General features: G+C 36.2%; 2 protein-coding genes and 1 long non-coding RNA gene across 6 annotated transcripts in view; 1 reads left to right on the forward strand and 2 right to left on the reverse strand.

The window, feature by feature from the left end:
- The window catches only part of BLNK (B cell linker), an 81,290-nt gene extending 76,935 nt beyond the window's left edge, over positions 1-4,355 (forward strand). For all 3 annotated transcript variants that reach the window (XM_061211377.1, XM_061168463.1, XM_061168530.1), the window contains one exon: positions 3,699-4,355. In XM_061211377.1, coding sequence (XP_061067360.1) covers positions 3,699-3,818 — 120 coding nt within the window. In that variant the 3' untranslated portion in view covers positions 3,819-4,355. The remainder of the gene's footprint in view (positions 1-3,698) is intronic.
- Positions 1-23,098, reverse strand: part of LOC133074668 (uncharacterized) — a 63,334-nt gene that overhangs the window by 21,491 nt on the left and 18,745 nt on the right. The window contains exons 6-7 of one of the 2 annotated variants that reach the window (XR_009697217.1): positions 5,981-6,068; positions 5,159-5,238 (exon numbers count right to left, since the gene is read on the reverse strand). This is a non-coding gene — a long non-coding RNA (uncharacterized LOC133074668). Of the gene's footprint in view, positions 1-5,158; positions 5,239-5,980; positions 6,069-23,098 lie in introns of those variants that run through there. The other variant, XR_009697216.1, reaches the window with a different exon arrangement.
- Positions 17,588-23,055, reverse strand: ZNF518A (zinc finger protein 518A). Its single transcript, XM_061211286.1, has one exon. The coding sequence runs from the start codon at positions 23,053-23,055 to the stop codon at positions 18,589-18,591; it is 4,467 nt and encodes a 1,488-aa protein (XP_061067269.1). The 3' UTR covers positions 17,588-18,588.

Below are 23,098 nucleotides of genomic sequence, written 5' to 3' on the forward strand. Positions count from 1 at the left end.
TGTTTTCCATAGTTGTCGTACCAATGTACATTCCCACCAACAGTGCACGCGGGTTCCCTTTTCTTCACATCCTCACAAGCATGTTGTTTCTTGTCTTTTTGATAATAGCCATTCTCACAGGTGTGATGTGATATCTCATTGTGGTTCTGATTTTCATTTTCCTGATGATTAGTTATGTTGAGCATCATTTCATGTGCCTGTTGGCCATCTGCATGTCTTCTTCAGAAAAATGTCTACTCAGGTCCTCTGCCCATTTTTTAATTAGATTGCTTATTTGTTTGTTTGATACTGAGTTACATGAATTCTTTATATATTTTGGATATTATCCCCTTATCAGACATATTATTTGCAAATATCTTCTCTCATTCAGTAGGTTGCCTTTTTCTTTTGTTGATGGTTTCCTTTGTTATGCAAAAGCTTTTTAGTTTGGTGTAGTCCCATTTGTTTATTTTTGCTTCTGTCACCCTTGCTTGAGGAGACATGTCCAAAAAAATATTGCTAAGACCAATGTCAAAGAGCATACTGCTTATGTTTTCTTCTGGGATTTTTATGGTTTCAGGTCTTACATTTAAATCTTTAATTCATTTTGAGTCTATTTTTTTGTGTAGAGTATAATAAAATGGTCTAAAATTTTCTGTTCATCAAAGGTCACAATCAACAGAGTAAAAAGGCAACCTATGAAATGGGAGAAAATATTTGCAAATTATGTGCCTGATAAGAGGTTAATATACAGAATATATAAAGAACTCTTATAAATTTGTAGTATAGTTTAATGTAGTCCTATTTGTCTATTTTTTGTTTTGTTGACTGTGCTTTTGGTGTAACATCCAAGAAATCATTGCCAAATGCAGTCTCATGAAGCTTTCTCCCTATGTTTTCTTCGAGGAGTTTTATAGTTTGGAGTTTTATTTTGCTTTTAATAAAGTCTCAGATAGTTAGAAAACTCTGAAAACATGAAACACTGATCAAGACCAAACGAGTTTTAAAATATAGATTGCATTATCATTTCACACCAGTTAAACTTTAACAGAACTGTCTGCTTCTCCCTACTCACAAAAACCTTCATTCTCACTGAAACCTTTATATGACAAATTTTTTAAACTATATGCTCCTCAACAGTAATCAGTGGTAGGATATGGTGGTGGTCCTAGTAGGACAGAGTGACTTTGGATGGATGGTTACATTCTAAAGCCTCCCCAGGGACTTCCCTGGTGGCGCAGTGGTTAAGAATCCGCCTGCCAATGCAGGGGACATGGGTTTGAGCCCTGGTCTGGGAAGATCCCACATGCCGTGGAGCAGCTAAGCCTGTGCACCACAACTACTGAGCCTGTGCTCTAGAGCCCACGAGCCACAACTACTAAAGCCCGTGCACCAAGAGCCCGTGCTCCGCAACAAGAGAAGCCACCGCAATGAGAAGCCAGCGCACCGCAACGAAGAGTAGCCCCCGCTCGCTGCAACTAGAGAAAGCCCACGCGCAGCAACGAAAGACACAATGCAGACAAATAAATAAATAAATAATAAAAAAAATTTTTTTAAAAGCCTCCCCAGGGGTCCAGTACTTCTATAAGAGGCTTAAGGGTGGGTGAGGGAGCTGTCCTTTTTAGTGGTACTGAAATTTACTCAGATAAATTTTGAGCTCTCAGAGGGGCTCTGGACTTCCTTGTCCTGCTAGGAAACTCTGATAAACAGTGGTTCTTCTTGGCTTAAAGAATCTTCATCCCTACCTCAGAATGAATAGATCAGAGCTTCACCCCACTCCCCAATTATCCAGCCTATGGATACCAAAATAAATACATATTATTATAATAGCATCTGGAAGTACTGAAGAGTCCTTTAAAACACTTACTTAAATTATCTATAATAAAAAGATAATTTCTCCCATATACTGAACATCTGAATTGAAAAATGGAAACTTTGGTTACATGATGTCAACCATGTGGAGATCTTGAAAAGTCTGTTTGTCTGTATTTGTGTTTGGGTATTCATGGGTAGAAAAAGTAACTAGTTGATTAACTGTTTAACTTTTTTTGCAAATGTTTTGACATTATGTGGATACATATTGAGTATTTTATCACTCTAAGATCTGTTTGCTTTATTTTATTGACCATGGGATTTTGAGTTATCAAACAATTGTTTTTCTGTCCATGTATGAATATCTCAAATACACTGAATTAGTGTAGACCAAAAAAAAAGTGTTAAGGGGAAACTGCAACTAAGTTATGCTCAATCCTTCTTTCAGTCAAATCACAAATATGCCTCAAGTCCAGTCCCACTTCGAACATTTCAACTCAGCTCAACCCTCTACTTCAAACATTTTAATCCCCAAACTCTGCAACAAAGCAATCCTCAGAAATATTCAGAAGAGTATAAGGACAGAATGAGATGCTTATTTGTGTAAGCAAAGCAACTCTCTCCTATATTTACTGGGTTCAGAACACACTTTTTCACTTGGAATTCACTTCAAAGAGGTTGTACTATTTCATTTCCTGGTGTGTTAGTCCATAAATTTAACTTCCAACTGCATTCAGTTTAACAATATGCTGTGCCAAACAAACAGAATGAATGTCTTTATGAGTATCATAAAAAAAATTCATTGGCAAGTACAGGAGGGCTGAGTGATTGAAGAGAAAGTAAGAAATAAGGACTAAAGGTACTTGAAAGTCTCTGTCTCTCTTCCCTGACCTAATATTCAGAAGCCAATTATCTAAAAGACAACTGGTGTTTCATTTGAAAAATGACTAGTATTCTGAATACTTTACTTATTTAATATATAATATTTGGAAGCTATCCAAATAATTAATAAAGGCTTTTAAACATTTTTTATTCCAGATGTTTATCTTTATGTGAAAAACTAAGAGAAAATGAAGTTAACTGGTTATAATTGCTAAATTATATGGCAGTGTTGCAAAACAATTACCACTTTAAAAAAATGACTGTAAATGCATTTATCTGATGATCGTGAGCTTGTAGCACTTTTGTATAATCAATGCATTTCATTTCTTGGTCTGTGTTATACTTATTTTATCTTTCATTTAAAACATTGATCATTTTTCAGAAAAAAATTGTGATAGCCTTAAACTAAAACCAATAGACAATAGGAATTAATATACGGAAAAATACGTATGTATAGTAAGAGCCTAGCGTGAAATGTCATTATTAACTAGGCACTAATTTAGCTCTAAACTTACTGGGAGCTAAAGCAAAAATGGGTATATGAGGGTTTATAAAGGTTTCCTTATTTATTCAAAAAAAAGAACACACAAAAAAACATGAATTAACCTGGGAAATAACTCTCTTCACATTAAATTCTAACGTTAATTTACTACATCAGTCCTTGTATCTAAGACATGCAACATAACAGATAATCTATGTTTTATAAAAATGTAGAGAAATTCAGTGTATGACAGTTTTACACTTGGCACTAAATATTAAAATATTACATCATAACTCAATAAAGTAATTTTCTCTAAGAAGTTATACTAATTGAGGATGTCAGTTGTGTTTTCAGTCTTATTGAATGGCCAGCGTCTGCCACCTCAAAGGTTACAGCCATTGTTAAATTGGACTTTTTTGGGTAGAATGTCATCTGGGACCTAGTAACTCTGACTAACTTGAAAGAGTTGGAGAAGATGGGAGGAGTGGAGCTCATTGTTAATATAAATGCCAATTTATAATTCATCTATGTTTTCTTGTTCTAGTACTTTGGAAGTGTTGCTGAAATCATCAAGAATCATCAACACAGTCCCCTGGTTCTTATTGACAGTCAGAATAACACAAAAGATTCCACAAGACTGAAATATGCAGTTCAAGTTTCATAAATTAAAAAAAAATTTTTAAAGGAAGTCAACATCATTGCTTCAGACATTTTACCTACTTCTACTTTTGAGGAAAAAGTCCAAAAACTTCATATTTTGGATTATGAATCATCCAGTAATAAAATAGAAGATGAGGAAGCTGTTGAGGTGGTCGTCGATTTCCTTATAAGAAGCTCACATGGACATGTTCTGTTGCCTGACTTGATGAACTGTTAATATCTGGTGAGGCTGAGAATATGCTACTAATATTCTCCAAATAAATGTCTTTATTTTAAAAAACAGGTGTAAAGTATTTTCAGTCATGTAAGAAAATAACACTCTACTTCCAAAATAAGAAAATTATACTCTTGGATAAAACAAAGCTGCTGAAAATTTAGACCACCACAATGGTCCTAGTGCCCCAGTGTAACTAGGACGTCTACTGTCAGTGCTTGACAATTGCCTTGGTTAAAATTTTAATGTGTAGAAAATAAAATATAGATAATATATGATATTTATAAATACAGATAAGGGGGATGTAATGGTTTCTTTTTGTGAGCTCCCAACCATGGGAGATGTATACAGATATGAACTTTCTTATCCATGATTATGTTGTTAGCTTTGTTTATTAAATATAATTATACCTTCTTTGATCTGCATGTCTATTAAATGGACCCTAAACTTGATATGAGGTTCAGAGTGGGATGAGAGCAAAACTAGATTAAAAGCCTAGGGTAACAGCCCACAGAACAGGGGCAGAAAAGCAGACATTGATGAACACTCAGGAATAAAAGAGATACCATTGTGAGCAGCCATATCCAAGGTCTTAGGTTGTCCCAGCAATGTATTATACTTTGTCATATCAAAGCTTTTTATTCTACTATGTACTTTAGACAGCACTGAAATGATAAAGCAGCTAATTAAGATAAATCTAATAATTAAATGAGGAATGCACTTGATCGCTGAGTAAGACAGCAATCTGAAAGGATTTTGAAATTCTAGAAGGTTATGAACTCACAAACTCACTTATAAAAATAACTGTATTCTTAAATGTCATAATACCCCCCTTTCACTTTTATATTTATTTGTTTACTCACCATTTCCAGTGCTCTTAATTCCTTTGTATAGATCTAATATCCACCTGGTATCATTTTCCTTCCACATGAAGAATTTCTCTTAACATTTGAGATAGAGCAATTTTACTGGTGATGACATATCTTAGACTTCTCTTTTGTGAAATTTTCTTTGTTTTATCTTCATTTTTGAAGGGTAATTTTGCTAGAGAAAGAGTTCTAGGATGACTTCAGTACCTTAAAGATATCATTCCACTCTTCTGGCTTGCAGCGTTTCTGATGACAAGTCTGCAGTAATTCTTATCTTTGATTCTCAGTACATAATGTGTACTTTTTTTCTCCGGCTGCAATAAAATTTTTCTCTTTATCACCTGTGATGATGAAAATGTGATTATAATGTGTCTTGGTATGGTTTTCTTTGTGCTTATCCTGCTTGAGCTTCATGTTGCTTCTTGGATCTTTGTATTTATAGTTTTCATCAAATTTAGGGGAAAAGTTTCAATTATTATTTTTTCTTCAAATATTTTTTCTGTTATCCTTCTTCTCCTCCCCTTTAGGGACTCCAGTTACATGAATGTCACACTACTTGATATTGCCCCATCGTGTGACAGCAATGGAGGTACACTGTTTGGATCTCCCATCAGGAAAAAATCTGGCATTCAGCTGTAGGAGTGCAATTAGCTGACAGCCTTTAGCTGTTAATGCCTTCAGAATCTGCCTTGGGTTTTGAGCCAAGCCTATGCTCTTCCTAAGCAGCCCTCAGTCTGGCCAATTCTGCCCAACATGGAATTCCTCTAACCAATGGATAGTCTTTAACCTAAAGTATCCATTGAGTTGGCTGACTTTGTCAGTGATGCATGGAAGTCTGAGGCTTTCTACACCCAATCCTGCTTCCACTCACCAACCTTTTCTTTCACCAGTATCAGATCTGCATTATGGTGTGAAAGCTTTTCTTACTCAATCTTGCTCCATCCCCCAGGCATTACTGTCCAACAAACCTCTTGTACTCCAAATTTCCGTCTCAGCATCTTCTCCCCAAATGACAGATTTAGTACCAGGAGTAGTTTCAAGAAAGTAGGCATTAAGATGGCATCTTTGAGCCAGATTACTCACCACCCAGTTGACAATAAGGACTCCATCCTTGGGGTATTTGAGGCATGAACCATCCCTGGTACAAAGTGGTGACCCAATTGCTAATCTCCTGCAGTGGGAGAGAAGAAAAAGCTGAAGACCAAACTCAGGATTTAATACAGTTGCTGAACTGCAAAAATAATTTTTTTTTTTTGGTCACGCTGCGTGGCTTGTGGGATCTTAGTTCCCTGACCAGGGATCAAACCCGGGCCCACAGCAGTGAAAGCACTGAGTCCTAACCACTGGACCTCCAGGGAATTCCCTGCAAAGATAATTTAATGCTAAACCAAGACAGGTCTGTCATACCAAGGTCAGAGTCCTAGTTCAAAAAACCTGAGACCCTGACAGATGGGATGAGAACATCTGGTGATGAATGGTGGTAAAACCATCATTAATGGTGAATGCCACCAATTATTTGGCTTCCCAGACTCCTCTGAACCCTCAGAGTCTGCAGAGTTAACCCCTCTCATTAAGAAATAGCATTCTGCCTGCGTGGGAAGACACTGCAGAGGCCTCTCCCCTGCAAGGCAACAGAAATACCCCTCAGGATATGCCCCTACCTTCTGTCCTGGCTGCTAGGCCAATAACTAAAGTTAAGTTGCAGCTTAAATCAGCTATAAATGTGCTAGGCCTGCTGAGGGAGGAAAAGAATACATCCTGAAAGAGACTGAAGAATTAGGCACCATGTACTGGCAGGAGCTGAGGGAGTACCATGGAACTAGATTTTGAGAATACTTGAGCAAAGAAGCCAGAATATAAGATTGGATAAGGAATAATTTATTAACTTAAGGGCGCTTCTCAGGATACATAATTTAATACTCTGGCAGTGACCCTAGGAGATGATGCAAACTCATTGGGTGGCTCCTGGAAGACTAGAAAAAGTGATGACCTTCACTGATTGAGGGTGAAATGCCTGAATTGCTATGGCAGATAGTGGAGGAGAGAATTAAAAGGCTCAGGGAAGTGAGCGTGCTGGAGTGGATATATTATGTGAGGGCAGAAGACTCACCAGCGAATTATGTCCCAAAGGACAAGTGTGATCACCAAGGCCATTAGAAATGCACTGGTAAGAAGGGAGCAAATATCACTAAGAAGTTCACTGGTAGCCCTGTTCTGCTGGCCAGGGCTAATGGTAGCTAGGGCTAATAGTCTAAACCCTGGGACATTGATAGCAGCACTTACATATCAGAAGCCAGGGGGGTCTCAATTATCATAACAAGATTAGGATACCAATCAAGGGGGCTCACAGAGTTGTGGATAAGGCTAACAGAATATGGCATCAATTGAGGCAGAGTATGGGCCAATAAGGGTGTTGCTTTATATATATACATATATATCCCTTCCTGCTTCCAGTGTGTTTTTTCCCTTTTAGTGGATTAGGGAAGCCCAGTGACAATCACTCTCCTCTGAGTTTCTCAGCCACCTAGCAGGTCACTTTTTGCAGACCAGTTCTGGGCTGTGGCATCTTCCACTGAGCTTTTCTGCAGGACCCCCAGGCCAGGTTCTGCTAACTGGCTTTATCCCACCAGTTCTCACCAATGAATTTCTCTCAGCCACCCAGTAGGCTCTAGCTTGGCCACACCCTCTATGAGTTTGTCTGCCACTCGGTGGGGAAACTTCCTGTGGACCAGCTCAAGGCTGCCAGCACCTTCCAGTGAGTTTCTTTAACTCTTAGCAGGAGTAGACCAGCTCTAGCTGACCAGCACCCTCCAATGAGTTTCACAACCACTGAATTGACTATTCCCACAAACCGGCTCAGTCAGGTCTGCACCTTCTAGAAAATTTCTTCACTATCAGCAGCCTGAATGTCCCTGTGGAAGCTACAACCTCTTCAACAAGGCCTGAATCTCAGACTAGGGGTTGGTGAGCCCTATTCCAAGTGCTTAGTTTCTTTCTTGCTTATTCTCACTTGTCATTTCTGCATTCCTTAATATCCAATTTTCCCCTTCTAATAGTTAACCAACTTTTACTAGTTGATAATTTTAATGGTATTATTGAGATATAATTAACATACTATAAAATTCACCCACTTAAAACTATACAGTTCAGTGGGTTTGACTATATTCAGAGTTGGGCAACCATTACCACAATCTGCTTAGAATCTTCTCACATCAAAAAGAAACTCCATACCTATAAGCAGACACTCTCCACTCTCCCCCAGCTCCCATCCTAGTCAACCACTGATCTAGTTTGTACCTATAGACGTGCATATTTGACATTTCATATGAATGGGATCATACAATATGTGGTCCTTTGTGACTGCCTTCTTTCACTTAGCCTACTGTTTTCAATGTTCATCTATGTTATAGTATCAGTACTCCATTTCTTTTCATTGCTGAATAATATATTATATAGATATACCATATTTTGTTTATTCATTAATCAATTGATGGACATTTGAGTTGTTTCCACTTTTTGGCTATTATGGATACTACTACTATAAACAATTTTGTACAAGTTTTCGAGTGGATGTATGTTCTTCATTTCTTTTGGGTATATATCTAAGTGGAATTTCTGTGTCATATGGCAAATATACTTAACAGTTTGAGGAACACCCAACTGTTTTCCAAAGTGACTACACCATTTTACATCCTGACTAACAATGTATGAGTTTCTGTTTCTCTACATACTCATCAACCGTTGTTATTGTCTTTTTCACTGTAACCACCCTAAAGGGTGTGAAGTAATATCTCACTGTGCTTTGGATTTGTATTTCCCTAATGACTAAAAATGTTAACCATCTTTTCATGTTGTTATTAGCTATTTGTATATCTTCTTTGCAGAAATGTCTATTCAAATCCTTTGACAATTTTTCTTTTTTTGGGGTGGGGCTGCACGGCTTGTGGGATCTTAGTTCTCCAACCAGAGATCGAACCTGGGCCCTCGGCAGTGAAAGCGCAGAGTCCTAACCACTGGACTGCCAGGGAATTCCCTCCTTTGACCATTTTTTAATTGAGTTGTTTGTCTTTTTATTATTGAGTTGTAATCATTTATGTGTATTCTGGGTACAATTCCCACATTAGATATATGATTTGAAAGTGTTTTCTCCCATTTTGTGGATTGTCTTGAGTTCTTTGAAACACAAATGTTTTCAATTTAATGAATTTCAACTTATCTGTTTCTAATATTTTAATCATTTTATCTCTAACATGTAGGTCTTTGATCCATTTTGAGTTATCTTTTATACATGGTATGAGGGAGTATCTAAATACATTCTTTTGCATGTGGATATCCAGCTGTCCTAGCAGTATATGTTAAAAGACTATTCTTTCCATGTTGAATTGTCTTGACATTCTGGTCAAAAATCAATTGATCATTAATGTTTGGGTTTATTTCTGGACTCTCAATTCTATTCCATCAATCTATATGTCTATTCTTACATCAGTACTACACTGTCTTGATTACAGTAGCTTTGTGGTAAGTTTTGAAATGGGGAAGTGTGAGTTTTCCAATGTTATTCTTTTCAAAATTGCTTTGGCTGGTACTTCCCTGGTGGTGCAGTGGTTAAGAATCTGCCTGCCAATGCAGGGGACAAGGGTTTGAGCCCTGGTCTGGGAAGATCCCACATGCCACAGAGCAACTAAACCCACGTGCCACAACTACTGAAGCCGACATGCCTAGAGCCTGTGCTCCACAACAAAGAGAAGCCACTGCAATGAGAAGACCTCACACTGCAATGAAGAGTAGCCCCTGCTTGCCGCAACTAGAGAAAGCCTGCGCACAGCAACAAAGACCCACACAGCCAAAAATAAGTAAATTAATTAATTTAAAAAATTGTTTTGGCTATTCTGTATCTTGTGTTTCTATATGAATTTTAGAATCAGCTTGTCAATTTCTGGCAAAAAGGCAGCTGGAATTTTGACAGGGCTTGTATCAAATCTGTGAATCAATTTGAGTAGTACTGCCATCTTAATAAATGCACAAACATGTCATGTTTCTACATTTAGGTCTTCTTTAATTTCTTTCAACAATGATTTGTAGTTTCAGTGTAAAAGTCTTGCATTTCTTCTGTCAAATTTATTCCTAAGCATTTTATTCCCTTAGATGCCAAGTGGAATTTTTTTTCTTAATTTCACTTTGATTGCTCACTGCTAAAGTATAGAAATAGAATTGATTTTTCTATTGATCTTGTATTCTGCACCTTTGCTGATCTCTTTTATTAGTTATAAGAGGTTTTTTAATGGATTCCTTAGGATTTTCCACACATAAGATCATCTAAAAATAGAGATATTTTAATTCTTCCTTTCCCATTTGGATGCCTAACTGCCACCAGTACAATGTTTAACAGACGCAGTGAGAGTGGACATCCTTTCTTGTTCTTGATCTTAAAGAGAAAGTTGTCAGTCTTTCACCCTTAAGTTTGATGTCAGCAGAGTCCTATAAATAAAAAACCTCATTCCTGGTATCAGAGGGAAACAGAACAGACTTCATTCATAGAGAATTGTAATTATTTGTTTTGACTACTCTGGTGACTTCCTGGAAGACTGGCTTTTGCCTGACATGAAGCTGGCAGAGAGCTACAGCTGCTACTTAGGGGCCATGTTGAAAACATTGACAGGCAGATGTTTTAGTCGCTGCTGTCTGATCCAATAGATAAAATTTGAGGCGATTTAGTTAGGGTTCTCCCTAACCAAAAAGCTAGGGAAGAAAGTAATAGGGCTTTGTAAAGCTTTAACATACTCCTGGGAATCTAGAAGGTCACACGCATGCCCACGACTGTGTGTACACTAAGGAAAGACCTGAGAATGCCATAAGCTCTCCTATCTGGCTGACCTGGAGGCTCTGCTGAAGTAAGAAGTGAAGGCTAAGGCAGAGCTTTAAACTGCCTGGCTAAGTGCTGCAGGGTCACCAAAAAACACACACAGTGTCCCTTGGCAAACACTGAGAGACTTTTTCATTCCAAGTATATAAGGAATTCTTTGTCCGATCATTAGCTGACCATTAAGCTAACATTACAGAGACTTTATTGGTGACACATAACAAAGAATAAAGACTTTACAAACTTAGTTCAGAAAAGTGACTAGACAAACAAACAAATACAACAAGCAAAAATGACAACAAACCCTGGAGGGTGTGTGTGGGGAGGTGGAGAACCTGATTTTCAGAGTTGCCACATTATAATATTTTAAATGTCCTGTTTACAACAAAAACATTGCAAGGCATGTAAAGAAAGAGGAAAGTATTGCCCAGACACACAGAAAAGCAATCAATAAAAATGCTGAAAAAGCCCAGGCACTGGATTTTCTAAACAAAGATTTTAATTTAGCTATTTTAAATATGTTTAAAGAGCTGAAAGAAACCATGTTTAAAGAATGAAAAAAAAGTAAGAGAATGATGTCTCAACCAAATAGAGAATATAAATAAATAGACAGAATTTATGAAAAGAATTTTTAATTCTAGAACTTTCAATTATAGAGTTGAAAAGTAAAATAACTGAAATGAAAAATTCACTAGAGGGGCTCAGCAACAGATTTGAACAGGCAGAAGAAGGAATCCATGAACTTAAAGATAAGTCAATTGATACTGTCCATGTTGAGAAACAGAAAGACAAAAAATGAAGAGAAATGGACAGAGCCTGAGAGATCTGTGGGACACTATCAAGCATAACAGCATATTAAAAAGTGAGTCTCAGAAGGAGAGAAGAAAAAGCATCAGAAAGAATATCTGAAGAAATAAAAACTTCCCAAATTTGATGAAAAACATTAGTCTATCAACCCACAAAGCTTCAAGAACTTAAAGTAGGATAAACTTAAAATGTGCACACAAGACATATCATAATCAAGCTACTGAAAGACAGAGAATCTTGAAAGCAGCAAGAGAGAAGTACCTCATCACATACAAAAGGTTCTCAGTAAGATTAACAGCTGATTTCTCATCGGAAACCATGGAAGCCAGATGGCAGTGAGATGACATAGTCAAAGTTCTGCATAGAAAAAACTGCCAACCAAGAATTCTATATTCAGCAAAACCAACCTTCAAAAAGGAAAGAAAAATTAACACATTTTCAGATAAACATTGCTGGCAGAACTGTTCTACAAAAAAAGTCCTTCAGGTTTAAAGGACACTACATAGTAATGCAATTCCACACAAAGAAATACACAACTGATAAATGTAAATACAAACACCAGCATAGGTAAATATAAAAGACAAAAAATACATACATTTTACTTGTAACTTTTCCTCCCTCTAATTTAAAAGAAAAATGCATAAAGCAAAAATTATAGATCTACATTGATGGGCACACAATTTATAAAGCTATATAATCTGTGACAATAACAGCACGGGGGGTGGAGAGATGAAGCTATACAGAGCAAAATTTTTATTATTGAAATTAAATTGGTATTAATCCAAACTAGGTGAAATAGATCAGCTTTACAATGTCTTTTTCTAATAAAAACTCGATATATCTTTTGTCTCTTATTTTTTCATTTGTGATTTTGGTGATGACACCAAAGAAGAAGTCTAAGAAGGCTTTGACTAAACAACGGTCATAAATATTTACTTCTATATTTTCTACTACAAGATTTAGTTTTTTCTTATATTTAGGTTTATACTCCATTTTGAGTTAATTTTTGTGTATGTGGTGTGAGGAAGACTGTTTTTCTTCATTTTTTTTTCTGTCTGTACTTCATATTTCACAATTTCTATCTATCCTCAGGTTTGCTGATTCTTCTGCCAGTTCAAATCTACTGTTGAGCCTCTCTAGTAAATTTTTCACCTTGGTTATTGTACTTTTCAACTCAAGAATTTTCATTTCGTTCTTTTTTTGTAATTTCTATCTTAATATTTTCCATTTGATGAGACATTGTCAGTATACTTTAATTCTTTAAATCTGGTTTCCTTTAGGTCTTTGAACCTATTTATAATAGCTGCTTAACATTTATCCTACATCTGGTACCCCTCAAAGGAAGTTTCTATTGCCTTTTTCCCTCATATGTCGCACTTTGCTGTTTCTTTGAATGTCTAATTTTATGTTGAAAGCTGGACATTTTAGGTAACATATTGTAGGATCTCAGCATACTCCTCGCCCACTCTGGACTTGTTTTTAGTAATTTGGCTAAACTAATTCACCAAGTCTTTTTCCCCTCACAGTATGCAGCCTCTGTTGTCACTGCTCAACTTGTTTCCCCCTCATTTTTATCTTTAAGCCTGACTTCCTAGGGGTTGCTTTCAAGTCAACACCACCTAGCAACCAGCCAGATTGATGAGAGGTTGTGCTTAAGCCCCCTGAATCAGTAAGAGATTTACACCCTTTACCATTGGATCTGTGACTTGGAGGCTGCTTTCACTGTTTAGGGAGTTTACAAGACTTGCCCTACATTCAGCAAGGGTTGCTCCTATGTGGTTGCAGCCTTGAGCAATGCACACATTCTTTCTGATTACAAGGGATGTCTACAGTTTTATCCAGACTTTCTCTCTCTCTCTCTCTCCCTCCTTCCCTCTCATCTTTAAGCTTCTCAATGATATCTAGTGGTATCACCAGCAACTGTTAGCCTTCAGTAACTGCTAGATGATTGCTCTATTGTTTTCAACAATACTATAGGGTATAAATTGCTCCAGTCTGATCCAGATAAAGTCAGGCCCCTTGTAACAGACAGCATGATTACCAAATCTTTGAAGCTCACTCCAACCCTCCCCTGAACAGGACCCCTGTGCCTCTGTGCTATGGAGCAGCTTGTGGGGTGGGGGAATGTTGGGAAACTGGGTCTACATTGAATGCTCCCTGAATACTCCCTGTGGAACAGCTGTGTTGGTGGCTGGGGAGGGCATAGGAGGAGACTAGAATGTGCCAAGGTTCACCAGCTGCTGAATGTACATACAATAGCTCTTCTGCCCCAAGAAAGCTGGGAGCGATGTATGCTGCCACATGACTGCCAATCCAACCAGAGCAGGTTAAGTCTCTTATAACAGAGCTGTGAGGGAAAGGGGGACTGCACAGTTCTGTAGCTGCCCTGTCTTGATTTTTATATTGCATGAATTAGGAGTGGGGCAATGGGCACCACTATCCAGCTGCCACCACCTTATTCAATACAAGCCTTCTGTGGGGCACAGGCATGGAAAATGAGATCTTCCGAACAGCAGTGTATTTAATCTTACACCCAGAAACACTGTATTTCTCCCAGTTAGGTTCTGTGGTTTTTCTTTTGGAAGCTTCACACAATTTTTACTTTGTGGCTCTTATTATAAATGGGTCCTCTTTTATTGCCTCCCAAATGATTACTCTTAAGTGTTCAGAAAACTATTTCTCAACGTACTCTTGGATTTTCAAAATATTGAAATAAAGTCATTTGCAAATAGTATTTTGGTCTCTCTCCAAGTTTTCATTTTGCTTTCTTACAATAACAATAGCAATAACTTATGAAATAATTGATGACAGTAGGCACCTATGTTTCACTACTTAATTGAAAGAGGCAATTTGAGTTGCAACCTGAATATAACCTTCACTTTTGGTTGAAGGATTCTAAAGTATTAAGGAGGAATTCTTCTTTTAACATATTAAAAATGTCTCTACTAGGAATTAGTATTTTTTAGTAAGTACATTCTTGGCATTGACTAAAATCATGATTTTCAAAATTGACGTACATTAACATTCCTCCTACATTACTCAAGTTTACACTATGATAATTTATGATATTCACTTTTTAAAGAAAAATGATTCTTAAACTTGGGGCATTTATTAACAGAAGCCATTTTAGACAGAGAAATAGTCAAAAAATAATTCAAAGAAGATTATCAAACACCTCTTCCAAGATATTGGCTACTTCTTAATTGTCTAGTTATTAAAGGAAGCATACTTAAAGCAATGAACACCCAAATCAACCAAGCTGATCCTATTTCAGCTCTCCATTATAGGGAAATTCTTTTTCAAATACTGCACTCTTAACTAACATCCCCCAGCAAGTTTTACCAGGTGAAATCCCCAAGGCACTTTGCTGAAAACAAAGATCGTAACAAATTGCTGTGACAAGGAACAGAGCCAACACCTCAACACAAATGGGACATGTCCTAAGTAAGCAGATGTCAATGGTGAAAAGGAATCACTTACTAAAAAGAAAAAATCTGAAGTGAGTTGCATGGAATTAATACAACATTCTGTTTTCAGCTAACCTCCCTTTCCCCCCATCCTAAAGAATTCCTATTACTTTTTCTCACCAGTGATTTCAAGTCACACTAGAAGAAGTAGTATCTATTTCTCATCTAACCTGGACATAAATTCTCACAGCAATTAATCTCATTTTTAATCCCTCCATAACTTGCATTACCCTTGGCACACAAAAGACCTATCTACTTCACCCACTAATTATTTTCATTACCTTTACATTCACTTCACTTTTAAACAAATACATCTACCTTGGTTAACTGTATATACGTACATTTTAGTTTTTATACCTTGTAACTTTTATATAGCTGGTGTATATCACACACACAAAAAACTATATCAAACTTCTGTTTTGAATAAAAATCTCAATCTAAGAACTGATCTTTGAGAGAAAGCAAGGGTTGGTAAACCATTTGATGGGCCAAATTTGGCCCACTGACAGGTTTTTTTTAACAAAGTTTTATTAAAATACAGGCAAACTCATTCATGCGTTGTCTATGGCTGCTTCTGCATTATGACAAAGTAGTTAACGACAGAGACTAACGGCCTACAAAGCCTAAGTTATTTGTCTGACCCTTTACTGAAATATCTCACTGACTCCTTAATGAAAACAAAAATTTTTATAAAAAACTATTAGAATTCAATCTGTGCTGAATGCTTAGTATTGAAATTATATTTCAATTATATTTCAAACTCTGAAAGTTGAACTATTATTTTAAGTGAATGACAAATAGTGAGGCCCATTTCAATGCAGAAGGACAAATAGGAAAAAATGAAAATCTCCTGACCCAGAAGTTGGATTGCAAAAATAACACTAACTCTTCCAGTTGTAATAAGAACTTCAAACTAATGAACATCATATTTTGGAAAGCCATCTTTAGCTAACTTTCAGCCAGAAGGAAAGAAAGGATAGAGGGTTTTATTTTCAGATTTTCTGCTCTGGCAATAAAGAGGCTCCAAGCAGGCTTTCCTCCTTCAGAATAACCTAGTTTAAAAAAAAAAACAACTCATAAAAGGTATCAACTAGAGTATGTGGGGCATGAAGCTTTTTAAAATAGCTTCTAAAACCTTAAGGCAAAAAGTATGTATCTTGACATTAGATTTTTTTTTACTGGTATGGCTATTCTGAAATATATTTTTATAGTGCTGCAAACATTGGCAAGACACTTCCTTCTCTCTCTTCTCTATTCACAGAAGGTGATGCATCATAATAGATCTAACCATAACAGAGCAACATTTCAGTTTTACTGCCGTTAGGGTACTGAAGAACATAAGCCTCTCTGTGGCTTTTCTTACCAGCATAGTTAAACTATAATATATGTTACCCTTCTCAAACAAAATCTCAAAATTTCACCTATAATTTTGGGGAAAAAAAATCCCAAACTTCATTTTGCATTCACTAGCATTAAAAAAAAAAAAAAGGCTTTGAAAACTAAGTATTTCCCACTAGAATAAAATTCCCATTTGACTTCAGCATAGTAAAAAAATTATGTAAACACAAACTTAAGATAAATTTAATTGAAGAAAACATTCATTACAGAAATTAACAATGCTTACCATTCTTTAAACACCATATACATTATTAATATATACTGTATATTTCCAATCAACTCCGTTCTTAGGCTCAATTTAAGAAACACAATTGTAACAGGTTTTATACAAAAAATACTTCACTTCTAAGAAAGTAGACAAACTGCACAAAAACAGTACATGTATAATGTGCATAGCAAGATAGCTTGAAGCATCTATGTATGGCTTTCTTTAAAATAAAATTATTGGGGGAGTGGGCCCATTTGGGACCTAATGTTACAGTTGACGTATGTAAACTGTTTCACATCTTTTAGGCACTTGCTAACAATAGTGTTCAATCCCTGAAAACTGAATTTATCCAAAAAAAAGAAATTGTACATCTGAAATAAAAACCAAAAAAATAACATGGGTAAAGTCTTATATATTCCTTTTAAATTAAATGACAAGTTTTATTAGTGCATGCACAGAACTAAATTGAAAGAAAATAAACTTTTTATGTCAAAAACTTTCTGTGCAAAATTTACATAACTGAAAGGTACAAAAATATGTACAGGTTTTAAATTCTTTGTTATATACAGAAAAGGAGCCCTGAAGTTTTCATTCAATCAATGAAAATGTCATAACACTAGTAGTAACAATGTAACAAAAATTATATAGTATGTAATTTTTTAATATAAGAACTCCATTGTCCAATGGTCCAACAAAATTTGACCCAAACTTACAAAGTGGGAAGTTTAAATTGATGATTCTGTTGTCATGAAAATATTCATTTTAAAACTCTACCTGTTGGACATACCCCTTCGGAATCTGTCCTGAAGTTTTATGCACTGTCACTGAGTCCACTATTAATGCTTCTTCAATTTCCAACTGCAAACAATCAGTAATCTGCTTTGGGTTGTCAGTCATACTGAAAAGTTGCTAACAAAAATGGTTTGTCCCAATGTGGACATGTTCAGACACTAATAATAAACACAAAAGTATGATTTGCTTTGCTAATCTTACTTCAAAATATTGTTTCTGAGGAATAACTTTTAATTTTCAAGAAAAGCCATTCCCTTGGAAGTGCTTCTATGTTTCACTCTTTTTAAAAGGGATGGCAACCAAGAAAAAAATTGGCCACTTGGTTTACGAGGGGACAATTTAAATCAAATAAACATAGTTCTGTGCAAGGGAATCACTGGGGAATATAACCAAATTCAGAAAAATGTTCAAGTTCTTTAAATGAACTTCAAACTAGACAAAGAGAGTTTAATTCTTCTCTCGAGATTGCCCATCTACTGCAACACTTGAGAGCCATTTAGAAAAAGAAAATCACGTTGGAAGAGTGTTCCAATCAATGACATGGAACACAGCTTACAAGGAAAAAAGATCTGCTTGTCAAAAACTCTTATCAACCATCATATGAGGTGTAACTGTAGTGAGTTAAATGTACCCTCAAAGGAGCTTAACTACCTTCAAAAGAACTACATTTTGCAGATGTAGAGTAAGTTCTTTACCCAAGTTCTCTTAGAGTATCTTCACAAATAATGAGAAACTCCTTCAGTTCCATAATGAAAGAGATCTCAACCTCTTCAGGGGAGCTATAGTTATCAGAATCATAAGGCTGGTGGAAGGAGAGAGGGAATGGGGCTGTCAGCTGTTACTCTCTACTAAGAGTCACTAAACTGGGAAAACTGTTTTATCAAAATTTTCTTTAGCCCCAACTTCCCGAGAACACATTTTAAAAAATTAAATCAAGGTGTATCTGTGCTGATTAGTTTCTTTCAAAACTTAACATGTGCACTGACAGCATTTTCAAATATCACACTAAAACTTTTGCTCTTCCATGGAAATATAGCCAACTTTTAAATGTTTAACTTCAGGTACTATATTGAAGTAAAAAATGTCTGCATTAGTAATTCAACCCACTATTTTCTTCTAAGGTAATTTTACTTTTCTTTTCCTTGGTAATTACAGCAAATTATTCTAACATGTTCCAATCACGAGTAGCTTCCATTAAATGTCTCTGACCATGACCAGCCCAAGCATCCTGATTGTCAAATACTCTACCACAAAACCAACAGTTAAATTTAGCCTTCAGAACATTTTCAGAGGTAGTTTTCACAATCTGGTAATTGTTTTTGCTTGTCTTTTTGAGAGTTAATTTTAGCACAAATCTTTCTTTCACAGAACTAACAGGTTTAAATGTTTTGTGCCTCTTGGGAAAATCATCGTAAGTTGTTTTAGAAGGGTTATAACAAACTGGTTTCAGTAAAGCACTGATAGTTCTTTTTGACAATGAAACCTTAAGTACACGTCCATTAAATTTAGCAATAGTTTTCATTACATTTACTACTTCTGGGGCATCTGCATCAGGATGATTCAAAACTACAACTGGTTGGTTTCTCCTAGGACATTTCACAAGCTGTTTGGAACTGAAGGGGAAAAGCCGCAAAGTTCTGACTGAATCTTTTGAAAGCCTGGGTCTGATGAATCCGAACGATTCATGGACATCTTCAGGCTTTGCTTTTTCTTTACACTTTCTGTGTAATGCTTTTTTTCTTGGAGGTTCTTGGTAACTATCCCTACACTTGCGTTTACAGTTTCTGTTTCTAGATACAAAGGAAGTTTCAGAATCTTTACTTCTTTCATGAGTTTTTATTCTTGAACATTTCTTTTTTGAAGTCTTTTTCTTATTGAAGTTTCTCTCAATTGTACAATTTGTTTTACACCTTAATACCCTGGCCTCTGAATGGTCAGTGATACCTATTGGTTCCTCAGAAGATTCTGGGCATGTTGCAGTAGAAGTTATCACAATTTCATTTGCTGGCATCATATCATCTAGTAATAAGGGTAAGGCATCTCTAGAAGATTCTGGCTCTTTCTGCTCTCCTCCTATAGTCTGATTAGATGGTACATTGTCTTTCTGCAGTGAGGATGCAGAGTTGTTTACTGACAGATTATTAGCAGCAGTCACATTTAAAACAGGGTTAAAAATTTTCAGCAATATTTTTTGTGGTGTTCCTTCAGGTTTCTTTGGCTGTATATTTTTATAATAAGTACTATTCGGGACTAATTTAGACTTAAGCAGCTCAGTCTTACTTGGCATCACACACTTTAAAAAAACAGCTTGTTTCCCATCAGGCAAAAGGGTGTAAAGAGGTGGTTTTGGAAAAATCTTGTTCTGCTGTTTTACTGAATCCGAGATATTCAACTTAGTGCCCTGATGCTCAGACATTATATTAGGAGCAGGAACACCTTTCACTGAAGAACTTGCTGGCGTTTTAATAATGTAAGGGCCTTTTAATGACAAAGTATTTTCTGAGCTACTTTTCATGCTCAAACAGCTGCCAATGCTGGAACAAAGTGCAGGGGTTAGACAATTACTGTTTGGTTCTACTTTTAAAAAAGGTGTTCTGCAAGGCTCCTTACTTGTAGTTCCACAAGCTTGAGCATTCTCAGTTTTGACAGCAGAAACACCTTCAAGTTTCCCATTATTAAATGTTAAAATCATCCCAGGTTTCTTGTTTAAAAGGAGAGAGGCAGGGACACCTTGTGTATTAACCAATGGAAGTGGTCTTCCTGAAACATGTAATCCAGGCTTGTTAGCAATGTGCAGTGGTACAAAAAAGCCTTTTGGAGTCTGAACAAAGATCGCCTTTTTCGGTTCTGAATTTACAAGTGGACTCTGCACATATAAAGAACCTATATTTTGCGTAGTGGCTCGTAGTTTGTCTTTTACAAGCTGCTGTGTAATTATTGCATCTGACTGAGTCTTAGGTAATGTGCCAAAACCAGAAATTCTAGGGGTCTTCTCTGAATCTCTCACATCTTGTGACATTGACAACATGTGTTTTTCTTTTCCACTACATTTTAAATTCAGATCATTTGTAGCCACATTAATCCCCATATTACCAGATGGAATCGGAAAGAAGCCTTGTACTTTCAAGTCTTTTGAAGATTCAACTATTTTGTCTTCTCCCTCATGTTTCTGAAATGACTGGTCACAATGAAGTGGCAGGTCTTTATCTGGAGTGTTACTAGAGTCTTGTTTTACATCAGGTTTTGCTTTTAATACATCTTGAAGTAACTGGTTTATTTCAGGTGGCAAAAGTTCTGACGCCTGTTGGCTCTGGAGAGAGAAAACAGATGTAATTCTAGGCATCATAGGTGACTCAACACTAGAAACGTCATCCCATTTAGGCTTTTCAGTCATGCTCTCTAAATTCTGATTTTCATTAGTATATAGATTCTGTCCATCAATGTTTTGTCCTTTTTCTAAAACACACTGTTCTTCAATTTCAGCTTGTGTTTTAAAAGTTCCATCTTTAGTATTTAAACGACTAATAGATGCTAAAAGGCTATCTGGGTTTGAGCTCTCCTTCCTCACTAGTGATAAAACTGACTCACTTATTGGTTGTTGAACTACTGTCTTGCTTGATGAAGATTCTCTTTGAGGGTTTTCACACACTGCTGTCCCTGAAAACCTACGACGTTTATTAGAATTATTCACTTTTGAGTAATTATGAAAAGGTAATGATCCTTGGTTGGAAGATTCAACAGGTAACTCAGAGTTGACATAATTAATGCAATAGTTATGCATATCTCCACTGTTGTATGAATTTGGTTTGGTAGTACAGGTGACTTTATCTGGACTTTTAATGGCAGTACCTGATACCTCAGGGTGACAATGAGTAATATGACTTCCCCATAAGTCAACATTCTCTCTTGTTTCTACTTTTGTGGTCAAATTCACCGATGCTGTAATCAATTCTGATGTTATCGGCAAAGGAGAAACACTTTTTTCATCATCCATTGTTGGAAGCACATTACTTGTTTGAGATAGTAAAGCCATTTCTTTTTCTGAAGTTACCTTCCCTGAAAGTATAGGAGATGAAGATGAAAATGGAGTAGCTGCTTTCATGTAAACTGTGTCATTTAACTCAGTTGTTACTCCTGTTAAAAATGCAGTAGTGTCCAAAGTCTGGGGCTGAAAAATTGCAGTACTGTCCCTTACAGCACCTGACTGTGAGCCTGGTGAATATAAATTCTGTTTATTGGTAGGCAACAGTTTTATTACAATATGTTGTTTTCCATCCACCATCTTAAAGCCCATAAACTTAGCACTGTAGTTAGCAGGAATTGTTATTCTATTATTTTTTACCATTAACACTGTAGGTCCTTGTACAGCAGTCTTCAAGAAACCTGAAGTAGAATTTGATCCCTCTTCAGCTCCATTACATTGCCCAGTGGACAGAAGAGTTGGCTTTTCTGACTCTGACTCAGCAGGTTTATCATTATTCTCACAGTATAGTCTTTCATCTTTTTCTTCATTTAAATGTTCCTGAACAAGATGGCTCTGGTCTTCAGATTTAGCCTGTGTTTTGTTCACTTTTTTAAGCACTTGAGTGTTTTTTTCTATACTTCTGTCACTTCCATTGTTGATTTTCTTACGTTTCCAGAATGTCTTCCTTGATGCACCTATTTTATATCTTTTCAATATTAGTTTAAGTCCTGCTGAAGTCTTTGCCATCCTTTTTTCATATTTGTCTTTTTCCAGTTTTTCTTTCGCATATAAATGTTCTTTGTGCAAAGTTATAACATGTCTTACAAGGTGCTCTCTCCTGGTAGCACCATAGCTACAATATTGACAAGTGAAGGGAAACGTACCAGAGTGAATATGAAGGTGCTTCTGAAGCTCTCCTTTGGTTAAACATATATAATGGCATTTACCACATCTATAAAGGATTTCGTTATGTCTATGTATGTGCTGAACAAATGTGCCAACATCCTGGGTGGAGAATTCACACTTTTCACATTGAAAATTACCATTTACACAATGTGTGGATGAAAAATGCTTTGTCAAGTCTAATAAAGTATATAAATTCTCATTGTTACAAATGTCACATTTTACTAAAGTAATTCTATGGGTTCGTCTGTGTTGTTTGAATACCTGGAAGTCATTTGCTGAAAAACTGCACATTTCACAAGGATATGAAGGTAATTCACCACGGTGCCACATTTGGAAGTGTTTCTGCAAATCATTTGGGCTATACCGAGTACTATCTCGGCACTTCAAACAGTTGAAGTTGAGTATTTTTGCAGACATTTTTATACCTTCTTCAACTCTCTCAGACTTATGGAGTAACATACACTCCTCTACACAGCTTACAGTCTTTATACTGATAGATTTTCTTGCAGTCTGTGGTTTATGCTGAAATAATTTTCTGTATTTGTCAACTTCATGTTTCAATAGGACCTCATTTGGAATATTTATCTTCGGCAAAACAATTTTCACATTTTTTAGTTCATAATGAAAACTACTTTCTGAAATTTTTGGTTTAAGTACTGATCTGATAGTATCAACTATCTCATTTTTCACATCATAATCTCTTTTTAAAGTATTCTGTTTTTCATCAAAAAATAAATGTTTCTGTTCAGATGGCATGATTTAACCAAAAAAAATCCCAATTTCTTTTTTTCCTGCAAAC

This window comes from Eubalaena glacialis, chromosome 1 (assembly GCF_028564815.1).
Source record: "Eubalaena glacialis isolate mEubGla1 chromosome 1, mEubGla1.1.hap2.+ XY, whole genome shotgun sequence".
NCBI lineage: Eukaryota > Metazoa > Chordata > Mammalia > Artiodactyla > Balaenidae > Eubalaena > Eubalaena glacialis.